Source organism: Coptis chinensis, chromosome 8 (assembly GCF_015680905.1).
Source record: "Coptis chinensis isolate HL-2020 chromosome 8, ASM1568090v1, whole genome shotgun sequence".
Lineage (NCBI taxonomy): Eukaryota > Viridiplantae > Streptophyta > Magnoliopsida > Ranunculales > Ranunculaceae > Coptis > Coptis chinensis.
The window spans coordinates 7,434,841-7,454,106 of record NC_141463.1 but is presented as its reverse complement, the minus strand read 5'-3'; the positions used below and the strand labels follow the sequence as shown (position 1 = coordinate 7,454,106).

The window sequence follows — 19,266 nt, the reverse complement described above, 5'->3', positions numbered from 1 at the left end:
ATGAAAAAGAGAACCCTCTACAAGTGCAAAATTTCATTGGTACATCCTAGATCCTGTTCGCTGTCCTTACGGGAATCTCCTTGCTGCCTTAGAATCTCGGACCCTAGAATCTCCTTATTGGCCTCATCTCAATAAATCTAGTTGAGCATATATATACATCCATCGTCTAGATTTTTTGTCAACTAATGTTGGATTTTCATTTATTTTTTTTTTTTTTGATAAATTAATATGAACTTCGATGTAAATATCAATCTGAAATGCTTTTCCAGCAATCCAGCTTGTTGTATATTGTGCTACGTTTTACCAATCATAACTAATATCTATTCGTGTTTTGCCAGATAATTAAAAACAAAAAGATATTGGAAATGCTTTGCGTTGCATGTATAACATATATTAATAAGCGAGTAATAAAAGAAAACGGGGGGGGGGCAATGTGGCTTGAAGCCTACAGAAATGCTTTATAAAGAGCACTTGAACACCCAGATACTAAGGGCTGCGGCGCTGCGCTATGTAGATTACTACGAATGTATGTGTGACTCGTTCAGTTACATCAAGTTTTCAACAAGATTTGACTCAATATTTCTTACTGAAAATTTGCAAATATTCTTATGTAATCTGTTTATCTATATAATTAAGCACATGCATTATTCAGTTACTCGTGACAATTGAATTGATAGTCCAGTGTGAATGAACAGATTAAAAATGTGGCAGAACAAACATATCAAAGACGATATGCTCTAGCTAGATTTTTCCAATATGTCATGTAAGATATATACAATGTATTGAAGAAAAAGCTACGCATTCTTATCGATATTAACCTTATCGTATCTAGCTTTAAACTGCAATGGGAAGATATTGTTCTCATCAGATGCTGTAAATGATATGAAACCTGGGCGGTCGTACTAGTACACAATGTACTTGAGCAACTTTGCAAGGCTTTGCAATCCATTTGAGTCTTTGACACCCATGGGTATATATGAGCTATTAGCGATACTTTAATCCACTTGTGATACTCAGTCAACTCTTTCAAAAGCAGATGAGATTAAGTTGTTCTCATCCTCTGTCCAACAAGTTACAACTTACAAGGACTTCCCATTCTGTCGATCACAAAGAATAGGCGTGTGGGATTTGTCAAAGTACTAGTTTGTAGGCGAAAGTAAGATTGTGAACTATGTGGTATTGATTGGAGAACAAACTCGGAATAGAGGATATAGATTGGAGTATCATGGCAAATCGGGCATCTTTGTTAAGATTGTAATGCTCAACATTGTCCTTGCTTGGGTTTCGTTTCATCTCGGTAGCATTTCGTGCTCTTTGTGTTGGATGTATCATGTATGCATACCTTACTGTATAATATTGTGACTCCGGACTCCCTTATGCTGAAATTCTCTATCACCACAAGTTACTTGTAAATTGTAATCCACTCTCAACAATCAATAAATTTAGGGGAATTAGCGATACCCCACATTTGAAGATCTCAAAAAAAAAATAGAACTAATTAAATAGTGGAGGTTACCAAAATACCTTTCTACTATTTAATTAGGGTCAATTTTTCAATAGCAACAAACTCCCGGCCACTCTTTTTCCCTTTTTTTGTTTGTTAAAAAAAAAAGGTATTCGTTACTGCCGAACCCCATATTGTGTTGCATAGACCCCAAAAACAAAAACAATTATTACAAATGTGTCATTGGCCCCAAAAGTTGTTTTGTGTTGGGTACCTCACAAACCAACGTGAATTTGACTTGTTGCAACATTTTTAGCTCTTCTCTTCTCTTCCACCATAAAAAACCTTAAACCCTTAAACCCTAAAGAAAACTATATCCTAACACTAACACTAAACACTAATAGAAGAGCCCAACCCCATTTTAGAACTTGAAGATGAAGAAGAAAATGTAATGCATCATCCATTCAAGAAGAAAATGTAAAACAAGTTCCAAAGAAAATGTAGAACAAGTTCCAAGTGAAAAAAATAGAGGAATGGATGATGATGCATTTAATAAGAATAAGGTAAATCTAAATTAAATGTAATTATGCATGTGTACTTATATAGGGCTGAAAGAGACAATTCGAACACGCTAGGCTTAAACGACCCGGTTAGGTCGTTTGTTTTGCACACCAAACGGTCTGGTCACACCGTCTAGACAAAGTCCAAAATGATGTGGCTATGTCGTTTGGGATTTGGACTTAGAAAAAAAAACTTACTGGTGTGGTCACACCTTTTGGAGTAAGTCCCCAACGATATGGCTACACCGTTTGAACTAAGTCCCAAATAGTGTTGCTATATCGTTTGGGATTTGAACTTGGAAAAAACATAAAGTTCTGTTTTTTGGCCTCTTTACCGGTGTAGCCACATCGTTTGGGACTTAGTCCACACGGCGTGGCCATATCGTTTGGGATTTGAACTTGGAAAAAACATAAAGTTTTGTTTTTTGGCCTCTTGACCGGTGTGGCCACACCGTTTGGATTAAGTCTCAAACGGTGTGGCCAAGTCGTTTGGGATTTGAACTTGGGAAAACCATAAAGTTATGTTTTTTGGCCTCTTGACCGGTGTGACCACACCATTTGGACTAAATCTCAAACAGTGCGGCCAAGTCGTTTGGGACTTAGTCCAAACGGTGTGCCCACACCGGTCAAGAGGTTAGAAAAACAGAACTTTGGGTTTTTCAAAGTTCTAATTCCAAACGACATCGCCACACCGTTTGGACTAAGTCCCAAACGACTTGGCCACACTGTTTGGGAACCCCAAATAGTGTGGATATGTCGTTTGGGATTTGAACTTTGAAAAACACAAAGTTCTGTTTTTTTGCCTCTTGACCAGTGTGGGCACACCGTTTGGACTAAGTACCAAACGACTTGGCCACACCGTTTGGGTGTGGCCAAGTCGTTTGGGACTGAAATTTGGCGAACCTCGATTTCTTTTTTTCTTAACTTCCATATTCCAACAATTCTAACACTTCCAAATTCAACTTACATATTCCAACAATTCTAACACTTCCAAATTCAAAACCAAACACATAAAAAACAGAGAATCACATAACATCAAATAATATTTTGAAATAACATACCACAAAATCAAGTATTCATAAAGTTGGGTACATATATCACAACGTCACTCTTTATAACAAAAGCAACCTAAACAGCCCTATACTACTAGAACTCCAAGAGTTGAGATCAATGCTCAAGAATAGGCTGCTTTTTCTCCTATGCTTCTTCACGATATCGTCCGCCAATGAACTTGCACAGGGTCAAATTGTATGCCTCCATGAACTCGTTCCGTGCATCATCTGGAATCGCAATCCCACCCAATTGCAGGCCTCGATCGAGCAAGCGACAAATTTCATCGACGATGGGGTGCTGTCAAAATTAAAACGAAAAACTATATTAGTATATACATTTATAAAATACCAAAACAAAAAAAAATAACAAAACAAAAAAAATAACAAAAACTAACGTTGTAAGGTATTAACTCACCAGATTATGATATGGAAGACTCTGTAGGGAGTAGTGATTAGGATGATCACGGTTTATCATTCGAATATGACTATTGTTTTCGTACCAACTCATGTATCTACTCACACACTCCCATAGATAAGACACAATGGGTCCTCGATGTTCAAGTTGTATCAAGTGATTCTGCCATTTACTCCAGTAAGAAGACGTAATATTAAATTTCACATCGTACCCGCGTCCGGAAGTAGTTTGCGTCGAGGTTTTTGGTCTTGGGGGATCTGAGGGTACAAACTGCATATGACCCAACTGACGCACAACCCTCAAAACATTGTATTGCTCGACATCATCAAGAAAGCATGTGAATCCCTCGAAAAATGCTATTTCATCCACCGGGCGTGTAGCTCGGACTTCAGCATAGGGATACCATTCAACCTGTCAAATAGCATATGATCGAGGAAATTAATCATTAACCACATACTAATAATATCAATTAATAAATAAAACTATTTACAAACAAAAATGCTTACATCGGTACAAGTCATATTATCAATCACTGCTCGGGTATGCTTCAATGCAGTTGTTGTGCTAGTATAAAAGAGAAAATGGCGAGTACCTATGAGCACGCAGCGATATGCTAAGTGATAGTCTAAGTTTGGGAATGGCCTGAACACCGGGAAGTACTCATAAATCCATGCCTAGATTAATATAGACACCCAGTTAACATTGTAATAGATAGATAAAATTGACATTGAAAAGAAAAACAAAAAACTAATACCTGTAGGAGAGTGAAATAGCCTGAAACACCCTTCACCTTGGCACTTGTGGCAGTCCCGTCCCAAGACCCTACAAGTAAGCCGGTGAAGGCTGCACCCCAGCGTAGTCTCGATCTCGATGAAATTTCAAAGGCGGTCTCTCGGATAACAAACGGGGGCTAGGTTCCAGGGCGATGTCGGTGATGGCGGTACATCTAAAGAAAAATAACATATAAGCTCTCACAGCAAACTGCAACTCTTTTTGGGTTGACGCTTTTTTCACAACAACCCCATTTCCATCACGTAAATCTTCATCCGTTACCTTCCCAGCAAACTGCTTCATCAAGAAATCCATCCTAACTTTGGAAGTGAACTTATTGGCTTTCATCTCCGCATCTATCTTGTCCATGGGTATGCCAAGACCTTTGTAGAGGAGTCTTTTTGTTTGTTCCAGGGTCAAATCAGTGTCCCCAATCACTGCTTTGCCTCTGATCGGAACTCCTAAAATTTGGGAAACATCGTCTAACGTGATTGTCATCTCGCCCACAGCATATGAAACGTGTTGGTCTCTGGATGCCACCTCTCCACAAACGCAGAAACCAACACAGGATCTTGATGCCTGTATACACCTAAGACCAGAGCTCATAAGCCGGTCCTTTGAAGCTCCACGTGAAAATTAGAACAGTCTTAACACTCTCCGACGATATCCCATTGTACCAACTTGTTTAGGTGCCCATGGCACTTCAACACCCCTCGCTCTGCCTAAAACAACAAAAACTCAGTATTAATGTATGCACAAGGTTTCGTAATAAAAAATTTAAATACTAATAGACACTATATGATAATATTACCTGCCCCTCCCAAACATCGTAAGCCACGTGCACCGTATAGTCATACAACAGATGTGGCACACGAGGGCCACCTCCATAAACACCTCTTTGGAACTCCAAGTCATTGTTGGACTTTCTCACAATATTCACTGGAGGTACAGGTACAGGGACTTCCTTGTCATTCTCCTCCTCCTCCTCCGCGTCCTCCTCCTCCTCTTCTGCATCATCAACACCCTCTTCATCATCTTCTTCACTATCTTCTTCTTCACCATCACTATGACTTACAACTACACTCTTCCCACGATCCATATTTACGTCATCTACATCTACATCTACATCTACATCTACATCTAAATCTAAATCTACATCTACATCTACATCACTCGGAACTGCCCCCTTTCTTCTCTTTTGATTTCCTAACTCTACACCACTTACAACTACATTACTGGGATCATCTGCTTTCCGATCCCCTCTACAGACTGATGCCGAGGTGGTTGTTCCCCTTCCTATCTTTTTCTCAGGCGGGTCACCACGACCCGAACTACTACTCCCCCCCACCTAACAACTTCTTAGCACCCGTGAAAACATTTTTTGCTACATTATTCACATTCTTTGTTCGAGGCATTGCTACAAAATATAACTAACACAAACACAGAAGAATAAGTTTGCCAAGATTTCAAACACAAACACATAAGAAGTGCATAATAGTAGAAGCAATTCCCGTATAAGTAAATCCAAGTAAATCCATCCTGTTTGTTTATGTGAACCAACAGTTTCACAATATCCTCCTCAAATATGCTTGTCTATTTCCTATTGTTGGGTCACTCTAACAAATGTAGCAATTTGTAACAAATATGCTTGTCTATTTTAATCAAAGACTTTCCTATTAAGGAGGTAGAATGTACAGGTTCGGGAAGGAATGGATGCTCTCAAAGCCAAGACAATACTTTTTCAGTATTGTAGTAGAGCCCTTCAATCCTAAGCTTACTTAGTTTAGGGATTGAGATCACAACATCGCAACGCAATATTTGCAATATTAGAAGGAACTAAAAAGGGGTGAATCCACAACTAATGCAGAGTACAAGCATAGAAATGAACAATATGGGTGATAGGTACGAAACTAAATATAAGCAAACTCAAAAAGAAACAGACTCTGGGTATCAATCAAGTAACTAAGTAACCAAATTCAACTAATGATTATGAGTATAAATAAAAATTCAACAAAATGGGTATCCCTAAGACCCTAAGTCAGTGAAACAAATCAAATTTCTAAACTTAATCCTAATATTGCTCTACCCGGCCCTACCAAAACTGATCCAAAGAAGCAAGTAAAATACGTCTTGGACAAGTTATTATTAGAAATCAATATCAAATGTCATGTTAACCTTTTAATTATACAGTTAAATATCTAGATGCTAAAAACATAGAGAAGTGAAACCACAATTAAGAAAATCTTAATGACAACACAGTTATGTCTCCTTATAAAAGTAACTAGGAGGAGTATTTACACCTTACAAGAAACAAAACAAATGTTATTGTTTATCATCACAAACATATTGATTGAAACCAGCAAAGACATAAAATAAATAAATAAATAAAGACCCTAACTAAAGAAAGTTAACAAATAATTGAATCATACCCAGTCAGTTACTCGTTAATCAATTAAAATAGACAAGCATATTTTAACAAACCTTTAACAAATGTAACAAATGAATCGATTATAGATCTACTAACTAATGTAGCAAAATTGTAACGAAAACAACATTAAAGATCAAGAACAATAGAATGAAAACTTACAAATCTGATCTAGAGCACAAATCTAATCGAGAGCAAAAATCGATCCAGCGATATTGATGGACACAAAGGGCTGTTTTTTATGGAGACAAAGCTGGTTTTTTATGGAACTAGTATTTGCCGGTTACATGGTTTATGGGTATTTTGGTTCGGGGGTGTATGGAGTCAAGTTGTGCCCAACACAATAGGCAGACCCCGGCCCAATTTGGCCCCACTTGGGGTCTGCCCAACACAATATGGGGTCTGGCAGTAACATGACTCAAAAAGGTTACCAAAATACCCATCCACTGTTTAATTAGGTCGATTTCTCAATAACAGTAAACTCACAATCACTCTTTTTTCCTTTTTTTTGTTTGTTTGATTTTCTTTTAGTAGAGTGGTATTTTGGTAACCTCCACTATTTAATTAGGTCATTTTTTTTTAGTTTTTTTTTCTAACGGTTTGACTCGGTCAACTAACTGTTGATTGACATAAGTTGAAAATGTGGGGGTATGACAAGAGATCTTCAAATGTGGGGTATCGCAAAAGAGATCTTCAAATGTGGGGGTATCGCTAATTCCCCCATAAATTTATCAATTATCAAGAAGAAATGAAAGTAGGGATTAAGGATGGTCCAAAGCATAGTCCAAATTAAACTGCTGCGATATATAGTTATCTCCGCCCGAAATTTGAAAAAATAGGCACGGTGCTTTACAAGTTTACAATGTCAGTTTAAGTGTATGTCAGTATTGTAGCTTTAATTAGCAGTGTTGTTTTCCGAGTTTTTAGCGTCTATTTGTTGGGAAAACTAAAATATCCTTTGCAAATAAAAGGAAGTTGCGTTTCTAAATTGCTTGCTAGCTCAACTAGAAGCTAGGTCAATATGATAATGCATAGAGGGAATTCTAAGTGGAAAGACAATTCAAACGCTAGAGAAGAGGGAGAAGTGGAGAACCTTTTACTTTCCATGGAAATTTTCTTTAGAAATTATATTATTCAAGAGGGGTATGGTGTGTTTGATTTTTTTTTTTGTGTTGGTTTTGGCAAAGAAAGAGATAGGGAGTGAAATGTTGTTGTTGTTGTTGTTGTTTTTTTTTTTTTTTTTTTTTAAACGTGCAACATAGGTAAGTTTTTGTTATTTATTTTTTACTATTTTGGGTTTAGTTATTTAAGGGTGATTTTGGACACACTCATAAAAACGCTCTCATACCCCAACTTTAAAATAAATAAATAAAATTATTTTAGACATATTTAAGTTCCTAAATTGCCCTTTTTTATTAGGCGTACCTAAGACAAAACAAGTTATTTACTTATTCTTATTTCTTTAAAAAAAAAAATGTTCTTGAATTCTTCTCCAATAATTTACCTCCCACTCTAAGTCTCTGCTAACATTTTTCTCACCAATAAACATGAGCATGAATCAACTATACCAAAGTAATGAGGATGAAAAAACAAAATAAATCAAATTAAAATTGAAGAAAAAAAAAAATCAAATTTTGACAAATGAGAGAACACATAAAATCATTATACTTTGGATTACTACAATAGACAAGTACAAATACCCACGTTTTTGTCCAACCTAAGTCTCAATCAACAACTAATGATTTTGAATTCTGAAGTGCAAGATTACAAGACCATGTTGTTATTATTGTTGTTGTTGTTGTTGTTGTTGTTGTTGTTTTTTTTTTTTTAAATTATTATTATTATTATTATTATTATTATTATTATTATTATTATTATTATTATTATTATTATTATTATTATTATTATTATTATTATTATTATTATTATTATTATTATTATTTTTTTTTTTTTTTTTTTTTTTTTTGGAAATACCCCAAATAAATTTGGGAGATATTATTGGATTGAGACGGTTAGTGGGGTATGACAAAAAATTTAGTTAGTTATGGGGTATGAGAGTGGTTTTATGGGTGTGTCCAAGACCACCCTTATTTACTTATTTATTTGTTTTTATTTTTGTTTTTTATTTTTAGAAATAGAAATATAATTTGGGTGCCACGTAGGGGTGAGCAATGTGCCCTAAACATTTAAAGCCCTTTAGATATTAAGGCCGGGTCAGCCCGACCCTAAAGTCAGCATATGGTCGGGTCAGGTCATAAGTCTAAATCTCAAGCCCTAACCATATCCTAAGCCATCTTTAAAAGCTTTAGGCCCGGGTCTGTATATTTTCTTCTTTTTACTACATCAGTTTTAAAACTCATTTATATTACAAAAATATAAAAAGATCTACAAACTCAAAGTCCCACCAATCTAGTAATAATCTTGAATAAGTCCAACAATTTAAAATGCACATCCACAATCTAATGAACTGAAGTACATCGAGAGTTCGGAATTTGTTCTTCCTTGTACTCAAACCTCACTAAAATTACATTTAACATTGAAAAGTACATAGACAAATAATTATATTATCATTTTAAAGGAAGAAGTAATATAATAGATATAAAGAAGAAATAAAATAACTTTGGTTAAGGGTCAGGGAAGTTGTTAAATTGTTTCCAATATCATAAACTGTTTCCATAATAGATTTAAACGAATATAATATTACCTTTCTTATAATTTAAAAGTGATTCAAACTTTGTATGTAGAAATGAAATATTGGCTTTTGAACAAGTGATGAAGAAAGGTTTGAGATTACAAATGCCATTTTTCTGACAAAGCTTGCTTTTTGGTTTCTATATTACAAATGTCTGCTCTGTATTTTGCTTTAATGGTGTGGAAGGAAACCTTTAGTTCTAGACTTGGCTTAGATGTGAATAAATTAAAATATAATTTATAAGAAGTAAGTGGGAGAAGAAATTGAGAATAATAAGTTCTAGACTTTGATTTGATGATCAAAGGAATAAAGTCTTATTTTTTATTAGGCTAGTGCTTTCATTTTCTTATTGGCCGCTAAGTAAGTTGACAAATTTTTGTTATATAAGACAAGTTATTGGAAGTACCCTTGGGTGTAAGTGATAAATTACAATTGACAATATTATTTTAATTGAAAATATTTAACAAAGAGTTGGACAATTATGGTATGTGTATTTATAGTGAAAGTGTGAAACTATAACTAGGGCTTGGTTAGGGCCGGGCTAATGAGGGGTGAATTAGGGTCGGGCCTATGTTTTAGAATTTTAGCCCTAGCCCTACCCTAGAAGGCATTAGGGTCGGCCTTGCCCTGCCCTAAACTCTGTGAGGGCTTTATAGGGATTAGGGTCGGGTCGGTCAGGGCCGGGTTAAAGTCGTTAGGGCCAAATTCCCACCCTAGTGCCTAAGATAGGGAGTCACTATGGAGTTACCAAGGGAGTCTAAAAAGATTTTTTGTATTATTTTATAATAGTATAGGTTTCCAAAAGTAAAAAGAAGAATTATAAAATTTTTATAGGTACTACGGCACTACAAAAGCCCATAATTAGACTCCCAAAACCCATGCCGCCATGCTGGAGATTTGGTATAAGAAAATGGCAGTCAATGGTCAAATTGTTTAACTTTTTTTTTTGTTTTTGGGTAAAGATATTGTCTAACTTTTGGTGGGTAGATTCCGATGGGGCAAAGTATCATGGGTACGTCATGGGTCAATATCTAATATCAATGGATACCAAGATGAAAATTGGGTATCAATAAAAACACAACATACGTGCAAGAGAAAATATGAAAGTGAAATAACTATTATTAATTACTTCTTGTTAAGTACAATTAGTACAAGTAATATACCTGTATACATGGATTTTTCCATTTTCTATTACATCGACACAATAGAAAAAAGGGTTATTTATTGATGAAGGCCTTGATATGAGACATCATTTCAATAGTTTTAGGTTGAGATTGTTTTGAGTTATGTAGAATTTGAAAGGCATGCCCCACGCCCATGTACATGTGATGTTCCACCTTGTTGCCTGATCTACTTAAGGCGTTGCAAAACTCCAAGTTTCTGTCTTTCAATATATCCATCTCTGATATACACACCATTGTACGTGGAAGCTTCATGTCCTCAAACCTTGTTGCACCCTTGGCTAGTGGATTACAGCATGGATGATCGCGGTTTGCGCCTATTGGAAGTGATAATCGCCAATAAACATCTGAAGTTGTGACACTTAGTGCTGAATTAGGTGGTTGCACCATGTACCTCTCAGAATACGTACGTTCTTCTCCACCAAAAAAAGGCTGTATTAAGATACTCCCCTTGAGAAACAATGGGTTTAAAATGTTGGACGAACAACCAACTCGTGCTGCTATGTTATGAGCTAGATTTGCACCGGCACTATCACCTGCTAAGAATACACTTGAGAAGTTGCACCTACTGCACCACCACACTTGAGAAGTTGCACCTATGTTAAGAGCTTGTTGTTTCACCCACATTAGAGCTTTAAAACCATCGTCATAGGCAGCAGGGAGACGATTCTCTGATGCTAGGCGATAATTCATCGACACAATCACACAACCGGTTATTGAAGCTAGCTTTGCCAGGAATTCATGATAACAGCTCCAAGAAGCTGAACCAACACAAAATCCACCACCATGAAAATAAAGAAGCAATGGTAGCTGCCCTCGGGATTTTGGCACATAAATTCTGGCCCAAACACTAGTAAAACTATCAATAATCACATCATTACAAGCCATGTTCATTTCGAAAGGCACCTTGCACGTAACATTTGGAACGATGGTGGGGCGTTGGACATGGCCATCTTTGTACACTCTAATGAGACCTTCAATCTCTTCATCCACAGCACCATGGTTGTACTGGTCATTGCCCTTTTGAAGGCCTAATGTGTGATTCATGGAAATTGCAGCCAATCTTCTTCTCATAAAATGTACAAAAACAGTAAGTCAATAATAGTACTCTTTTTCTTGGGTTGGACTTTGGTGGTACAAATATTATTATCATATTAAGTGTTATATAGAGGAAAGAAAAGAATCAAAGGCATATGGAAAATGGAAGAATTCTACATTTCTTTGTGGACAACTGGGCGACAGTTAATCTTCCAGATGTCATCCCTTGGGGGTGGGGTGGGGTGGGGTGGGGATAATTCCGCATTTCTCAACTTCGTTAACCAATTGAAGATGATTCTACTTTACCAAGAAAAAATTGAAGATGATTTTAACATCGTGTGTTTTTTCGTGTTAGTAGGGTCTACCAAAATTGAAATTGCATGTCTAACTAACTCCCACTTACATTCATTTGTCAAACACACGATTAATATGCCAAATGGAGTCAATTAGGGTGTGTTTGTAAAATTTTACTAATAGAAAGGAAATGAAATAAAGAAAGTGGTCAACTGCAGAAAGGAATGGAATGGAAAGAGTTCAAATATGTGTCTGTTTGGTAAACTGTAGAAAGGAAAGTAAAGCTGAAGAAAGAAATAATCCTGTTTGTTATGCAAAAGCTGTGGAAAGGAAAAAAAAAAGCTAAAAACATAAATAATTCATCCATATTACTTGTCATTTTTCTCCAAAATTCATTGCTCTTGGAAAAAAAAACATAAAAAACAAATGGCATGACCTTTTTCATTTTGCAGATATATACATGAAACTTGTAAATTAAAATGAATTGAGCATATAGAACAAAAAAAAAAGACAAAAACTACCCTGTTTTAAGAATATAAACACTTGTATGACACCTGCAAACTTATATATAATATTATGTCTAACAATAATAATAGAAAACTCCCTCAAACACATAAACTATTGTTGCATTCACTAAAACAATAATAAAATACTATAATAATCTTGAAAACATCCAAAATAGTTAATGGATCTGAAATACTACAAAAGACTTTAACACTCCATCATAAAAAGAAAAATAACACATGAAAGCATATCCAAAGTGTATCTAAAACAACCACAAAAGACTTGAGAACCCATCCACTCAATTATCGCCAAGCTTCTTCAATAACCAACTAGCACGTTTGTTGGTACTCATCTTGAGAAAAAACATTTTTAGGTTTTCAGCACCATCTTGTGAAAACAACTCCATAGCTGCAATCTTTTGTTCTTCATCCAACACATCAATTTCATCAATGGCTAAACAAATTTGGTCCCAAGTGAGGGCTAGAGCATTGTTCTTATTAGCCTTAACTGCAATCCTCTCACACTCAATTTCAGTCTTCTCACGCTCAATTTCACTCCTTCACGCAAAAAATTTGCCACATTCTGCATAACAAGCCTCATGCCTTCTATAACATCATTGCCTCTACCTTCCATGCTCTTGCGCTTTTTCTGAGGTAATTTGCTTGGACGGGCAGACTAACTTGATGGTTGGAAAGTGGCAGTGTGGGAGCCTCCACCCTCATTACTAGTTGGTGGGAAGCTATCCACATGGATATGCATTCCTTCCCTAAGCAAAGTATTTGAATACTGAACCTGTGATGACATGTCCATCTCACTTGCCACTGTAGCGTCCTTATCCACCGTAAGACCAGTTTTTTGTATGTTACCACAAGCAATATTGTCTCCAAGCACTTCAACCCACTCCAACAACCTAGGTATTTGCTTACCTTTATAGGTCTTCCTTTCCGGGTTTGCCTGCGACATAAAAAAATATTTGTTGGATTTCAATAAAAAAATATTGAACCAATCTGCACTAAAACTGTCATAACTTTATTTGTATAACTCGGATTAGTACAAGGTAAATTGGGTATGAAACTACACTAAATTGTCTACAACTAACTTTCAAGCCATGAAAGGAGGTTCCCAACACAAAATATACAGAACGCCACCAAACACAGAACTTCGTCAGACAAATCCTGGTTGACCTATCTGCATTAAAATTGTCATAAATTTATTTGTATAACTCGGATTAGTACAAGGTAAATTGGGTATGAAACTAAACTAAATTGTCAACAACCAATTTTCAGGCCATGAAAGGAGGTTCCCAACAGAAAATGCACAGAATGCCACCAAACACAAAACTTAGTCAGAAAAATCTAGGCTGACCATTATGTACTAAAACAGTCGTAACTTACTGTGCAAATATCGAAACAAGATGAATCCAATTGTATTGGAAAGCAGACTCGCAGATCTAAAAATCTTATTCAAGCCCCGACCAAATTCTCAAGCACGATTTTTCCAGAATCTTCTGAACCAAGACCAGAAATTAAACCAACAAAAACTGCTTACGCACTATATTATTTGTCACAAAATTAAAGGAACATAAAATCTTAGCTTGGGCATTAATAACTATGTTATCAAAGAATCAAATAATTAAAGTACTCACTATACTACAATAACTAACAAAACTTGTTCGCACAAACATTATTACCTTAATTGGATCTGCCCATACTGAAGCATCACTTTCTATCATCATTGTATCCGGATTCCAACCAAAACCACTATGAGAAAAAGATCTCAAATCTTTGAATGATTTAACCGCAGCCCTTTTTGTCTTGATTCAGTTTTCAACGTGTTCAATATCGATAGCAAAACACAACTGATCTCTCATTGCCTCAGTGACAACGAAGAATGTGATTTCTTTCTTCCATCCACCGATTCCCCTTAAACCCTTCGCAAGATGTTCTAAGACAACTTCTAACATGACATCATCCATAGATTGAGTCCAAACTAGTCTATTTTTTTGATCGCGTACTGGTGCTTGTAGTGTTTGAGGTGTCGCTTGTGTTGCCATCCTTATTAAAATTATTATATGATCATAACACATATCTATTTCCACAATATAAATTATTAAAAAATATAGTACATAGGAATTGAAAAGATCCATAAAATTTAGATTTCATCGTTTTAATCAACAACATATAATCAAACTATAGCATTTGCAATTCACACTTTGCACAAATGTCATATGCAAGTACATATTCTTACCACCCAAAAACAAATACAACATATAAATAACTAAAAAACATAAAAGTGGTCGATCACTCTCTTTGTGTTTGAAACATATGACGCTCATTCCACATGCTCTCAGTAAGGTTGGTCCTGAACAACTTCCACTCATTAGTTGGCCTCAGTGCACTATAATCCTGAGCTTGGCTGCCCATATCTCTAGGTTCCTCCACATCCGGTTCATCCGGCCATCCACCAACATCGACATGATCAACTTCTCGTATGAAATTATGTAGTATACAACAAGCTATGATTAAATCAACTTGTATATCCACATTGTAAAAAGGAGTTATCCTCAAATAAGCGAACCGTTTTTTCAGAAGTCCAAAAGTGCGTTCGACTACATTACGCAGTGAAGAATGTCTAAAGTTAAATAACTCTTTCTCATTCCGTGCCACCATTTCTCCAATTTCAGATAAATCATACCTTGTTGCCCGGTACAGAACTAAGAAGCCTGGAGCAAGTGGGTAACCGGCATTAGCTAAGTAATATTTACCAGGTGGAACAAACAAGCTCTCCCTTGGATGGTTTAGAGCAGCTCTCAATATTCGACTATCATGAGCAGAACCCTCCCATCCGGTCAGTACATATGATATTTTTATATCAAATGTACAAGCCATTAGAACGTTATGCGCTAATTCCCCTTCCGGTTGCGATACCGTGGTTGGTCTGCTATAGGTACCATTGCCGATATGAAAGTACCATCAATTGCACCAACACAATCCTATAAAACGAGGAAATAAAAAAATATATAATTACGACTAACTTTATACCTTTAAGACAAATGCTAGCTAGGTTTAAGAGTAAGTATTTTACTCAGTTTACCTTAAAATATCTCATGGCCCAAGACTTCATATTACTTCCTATTGCTGGGGAGTTTGTTTGACGTGCCTGTCTTATGTATTCCCTACCAAGCCTCAATACAGATTGCAAAACTCTATGAAAATGTCGGTGGATAGTTTCTTGTGACCTTATCATAGTCCAAGCAGTAGACCCCATACGTGTATCGTGGCCTAAAATGTAAAGAAACATTGCCACTTGTTCTTTCACAGAAACCCACCTACTAGCAGTCAAACCTCTTTCTTGAAGTCGTTCACATAAGGTATTAAAACATACTCTATTTAACTGGAGCATTTTATGACAATTATTATCATCTTCTGAATACAACCTCTCTAGAGCTAGATGTCTCTCGTAGTCCCGATTTCTACGTGGCGCCCTATCAATAGGCATGTTCTCAAGCATACATGACATTACAAAATATGCAGCAATTACACAAAAGACTACAGCTATTTCGTAGTCATCCATATTCTTAAGACAGTCGTTATTGATCAACAGAGTTACAATTAATTAACAGATAAACATATATAATTACCAAGGAGTTAATATTAATACAATTAATTAATAGATAAATATTAAGAACAACATATATAATATTAACTAACATGAAAATGTCTGCGATATCGAAATGATTGGTCCTATAAAGTTAATTAATTACTAATAATAAGAAAAAAATTGTATATTTAAAAAATATGTTTATCCCACAAAGAGAAAGACATGAGAGGAAGAAAGTACCTGAGGTAGAGTATGAAGTTTGAGTGGTGTCAGAGATGAGAAGAGAAGAAGAAGGGTATGGTTCACCTATTTTTTTTGTTGAAGTGGTTCGCCTTTTTTTTTTTTTTTTTTTTTTGGTTTCCTTTCTGCGATTTTTTTAGGGGTAGGGCACAGACACAAAACCATTTCCGTTTCTCTAGTTTTGTTTCCATACGGAATGACCTACTCCTTTCCATGGGGAAAACAAACAGCCAAAAAATTATGGAAAAGGTGGACCACACCTATTTTCCTTTCCTTTCCATAGTCTTTCCATCAGAACAAACACACTCTTAGTGAATTTCTTATGGTGTAATATACTTCATTCCGTTATAGGCAAATAAAAGGCATTATGTATGTTTGTGCGTGGCTTTTAGTCGATTTTTTATCTGCTTTGGTTGCCTTCTAAAGAAAAACTTGGATAAATTGGATGAATCCTAGTTCATTAAACTTAAGAATGTTGAGTCGATAATTCATAAGATTTTGCAAAGATGGAGAATTGGATCACGGTGGGGTAGCATATGAAAATGCATTAGACATTTTGTTAGGCTATGTTTGGTAGTATGGATTAGCCAGCATGTACAATGAATAAGCCCATGATACCATGTCTATGTGTTTGGTCCGGTCCATTTTGGGAATATGGGCCACAAGTCCACAACTAATGAGTAATGAGTGTAGCTGCTGACGTCCGAAACCACAAAAATGTGTATAACGGTATCGTGGGGTTAAGGAGAGATAATGTTATACAAAAGAAAAACAAAGAAAAAATAAAAATGAAAAGATTTTCTTTGGTCGATTACTCCATTTTCAGATCTCCAACTCCCATTAACTTTTCTTCCATATTCTCTCTAAATTTTATTTTGAATCCTTCTATCCCACCATATTCTCTTTAAACTCATCTCTCACTATCCATTACCTTCTACCATCTTCTCCCAACACCTTTTTATTTAGAAGTTGTGAAGATGAACCATAAAGAATTTGGGGTTGGCTTTTTGCCATTTTTGAAGACAAAGAAATTAAAAAGGGGCGAGTTGATATTGGGGTGTTGTTGTGCTTGATTTTTTGATTTTTTGTTTGCGGATTTTAATTAATTTATTTAATTATGATGAACTGGAGGATGGGTATTGGGTATTAATTTCGAATCTCTCCCTTATGAAAATACAATAATAAATTTGGGTTTTTTTATTGTTGATTTTAATTGAGTTTTCAATAAAATTGATGCGTGGATTGTGCAAGAATGTCATATATTTTAGTTTTTTCTTTTATAATTGATTGAATTGAAGGTTAAGTTGGAATTTTAATTTGAACCCTTTTGGACTAGTTTTTGTATATTCTTTAAAGGGATTTCTTTTTATTTTTTCATTAAATTGGTGGGATAATTTCCGAGGGAGGCTAAGAGAGAACCAAACAGTTTCTACACTGATCATCTATAAGACATCGACCACCAGAATTGGATACTCCAAGCATGATCAAGTACCACGTTACACAACACTAATTGCTACTGCCAAACAGAGCCTTAGGAAAATGCACACCTGATATTGTTCCTCACTTAATCACCCATTGGGCTTGGGCCACAACCTGGCCATGGGTGTGGAATTTTATCCAAAAGACCTTGGTACTAATTAGTGAGCTTCACATTATATTAATCCATGATGAACTCCTTTCTTGTTCCATATGGGACTATTCCTCTTTTCGTTTCACACACTCTAACAATTTTAGAAGCCAAAACCATGGGAAAATTGCATTTGTCTAGTACGTATTATGGTGCCATGCTTTGCTAAAAGCAAAATATTGCTGAAATTCGTCTTTGACTATGTTATATATATAATTCCTCAAGGAAATTGCCTTTTGATAACTCACTTTGTTTATGTAAGTCAACTTCCATATTGAATTGGCTAGACTTTAAAATATACAAAAGAAGTGTTATAGCCTCGTCATAATAGAAACAAGCCAACAGCCTAAATTGTGGTACACACATGATGGTATTGATTGAGATGGTAGCTTATAAACCGATGACTTTATATATATTTTTTTCGCTAGAAACATGCCTTATATTAGAACATAAGAGGAACCATACTACAATCCAGCTAGTGTTGCAGTAGTAGACACACATCCTGGTTATGGATAGCCAATTGCGCTAGAGCATGTGCTTCTCCGTTATACTTCCTGCTTATCCATTTAAACTTGCAAAAATGAAAATGCTTACATAAGCCATCAACCATAAACTTAATTGGTTCTAATCGCCAGTTATTGGAGTTCTGCTCCTAAGTGTTATGTAAATCTTGCATTACTAATTTACAATCACCCTCAAACAAAAACGAACGCTCTCCCATGCTCCTAGCTAGTTTGGCTGCTACTTCCATCGCCACCATTTCTGCTTCCTCAGCATCTGTTGCTGTAAATCTCGTAATGGCTGCCCCCTGTAGAGTTCCTTCATTGTCCAAGGCTAGTGCTCCAGCTACTGCACTTCCAGAGTCCTTACAATAGCTTAGGCTGCATCAAACCTTATTACAATAGTTTCCAACTCAACAACAGGAAATAAATCTTTGTAAGAACATGGTTTTTTTATCAAAGGGATTTGTGCTTGTGTATTTCAAATCCCAACTCCCTGTTTGTCCTCATAGGCATGTAGACATCTGTTCCATAGTGCATATGATCTTCTTATCAAGGTTTCTCTTTTGCTAGATTTGCCTTCAAACTTTATTTTATTTCTCATATTCCAGATTTACTATAGAATAATGAGAGCTAAGACTCCCTTTTCTGCTATACCCTTATCTGCATCCTTGCTCCAGTCTAAGAATAGATCCATCCAATCTCTTATGGTGTTATCCTCCAATTCATCTATCTTCCCCAAGTTTGAGGCAAACTAGATGGACTTAGTCCATTCACATTTGAAAAATATGTGAATTGGATCCTCCTGCTCAAACCAGCACAGAGGACAGGAGAACTCTCCTTTGATATCTCTTCTGCAGAGCAAGTCGTCCCCAGTAGGAAGGACTCCCATATACAATTTCCATAGGAACAATGGATTACTG

At 36.0% G+C, this 19,266-nt stretch overlaps 2 protein-coding genes and 1 pseudogene across 3 annotated transcripts; all 3 read right to left on the bottom strand.

Moving 5' to 3' along the window:
* Nucleotides 1-10,460: 10,460 nt before the first annotated feature.
* On the bottom strand, nt 10,461-11,682 carry LOC147479651 (putative carboxylesterase 6 pseudogene; annotated as a pseudogene). Its single transcript, XR_015206408.1, has one exon. The product of XR_015206408.1 is annotated as a putative carboxylesterase 6 pseudogene (transcript).
* Nucleotides 11,683-14,676: 2,994 nt separating this feature from the next.
* LOC147479650 (uncharacterized) lies at nt 14,677-15,264 on the bottom strand. Its single transcript, XM_086578464.1, has one exon. It carries the CDS (start codon nt 15,262-15,264, stop codon nt 14,677-14,679), a length of 588 nt encoding a protein of 195 aa, XP_086434590.1.
* Nucleotides 15,265-15,278: 14 nt separating this feature from the next.
* On the bottom strand, nt 15,279-15,949 carry LOC147479649 (uncharacterized). Its single transcript, XM_086578463.1, has 2 exons — nt 15,470-15,949; nt 15,279-15,368 (listed from the first exon to the last, which is right to left on the bottom strand). Exons 1-2 carry the CDS (start codon nt 15,947-15,949, stop codon nt 15,279-15,281), a joined length of 570 nt encoding a protein of 189 aa, XP_086434589.1.
* Nucleotides 15,950-19,266: the final 3,317 nt, after the last annotated feature.

Bases quoted from the DNA above. Each gene is read 5' to 3' on its own strand.
- LOC147479650 (XM_086578464.1), bottom strand. From the start codon at position 15,264: ATGGCTTGTACATTTGATATAAAAATATCATATGTACTGACCGGATGG.
- LOC147479649 (XM_086578463.1), bottom strand. From the start codon at position 15,949: ATGGATGACTACGAAATAGCTGTAGTCTTTTGTGTAATTGCTGCATAT. The intron at 15,369-15,469 runs GTAAACTGAGTA...CTCGTTTTATAG, and splicing joins GGGCCATGAGATATTTTAAG to GATTGTGTTGGTGCAATTGA.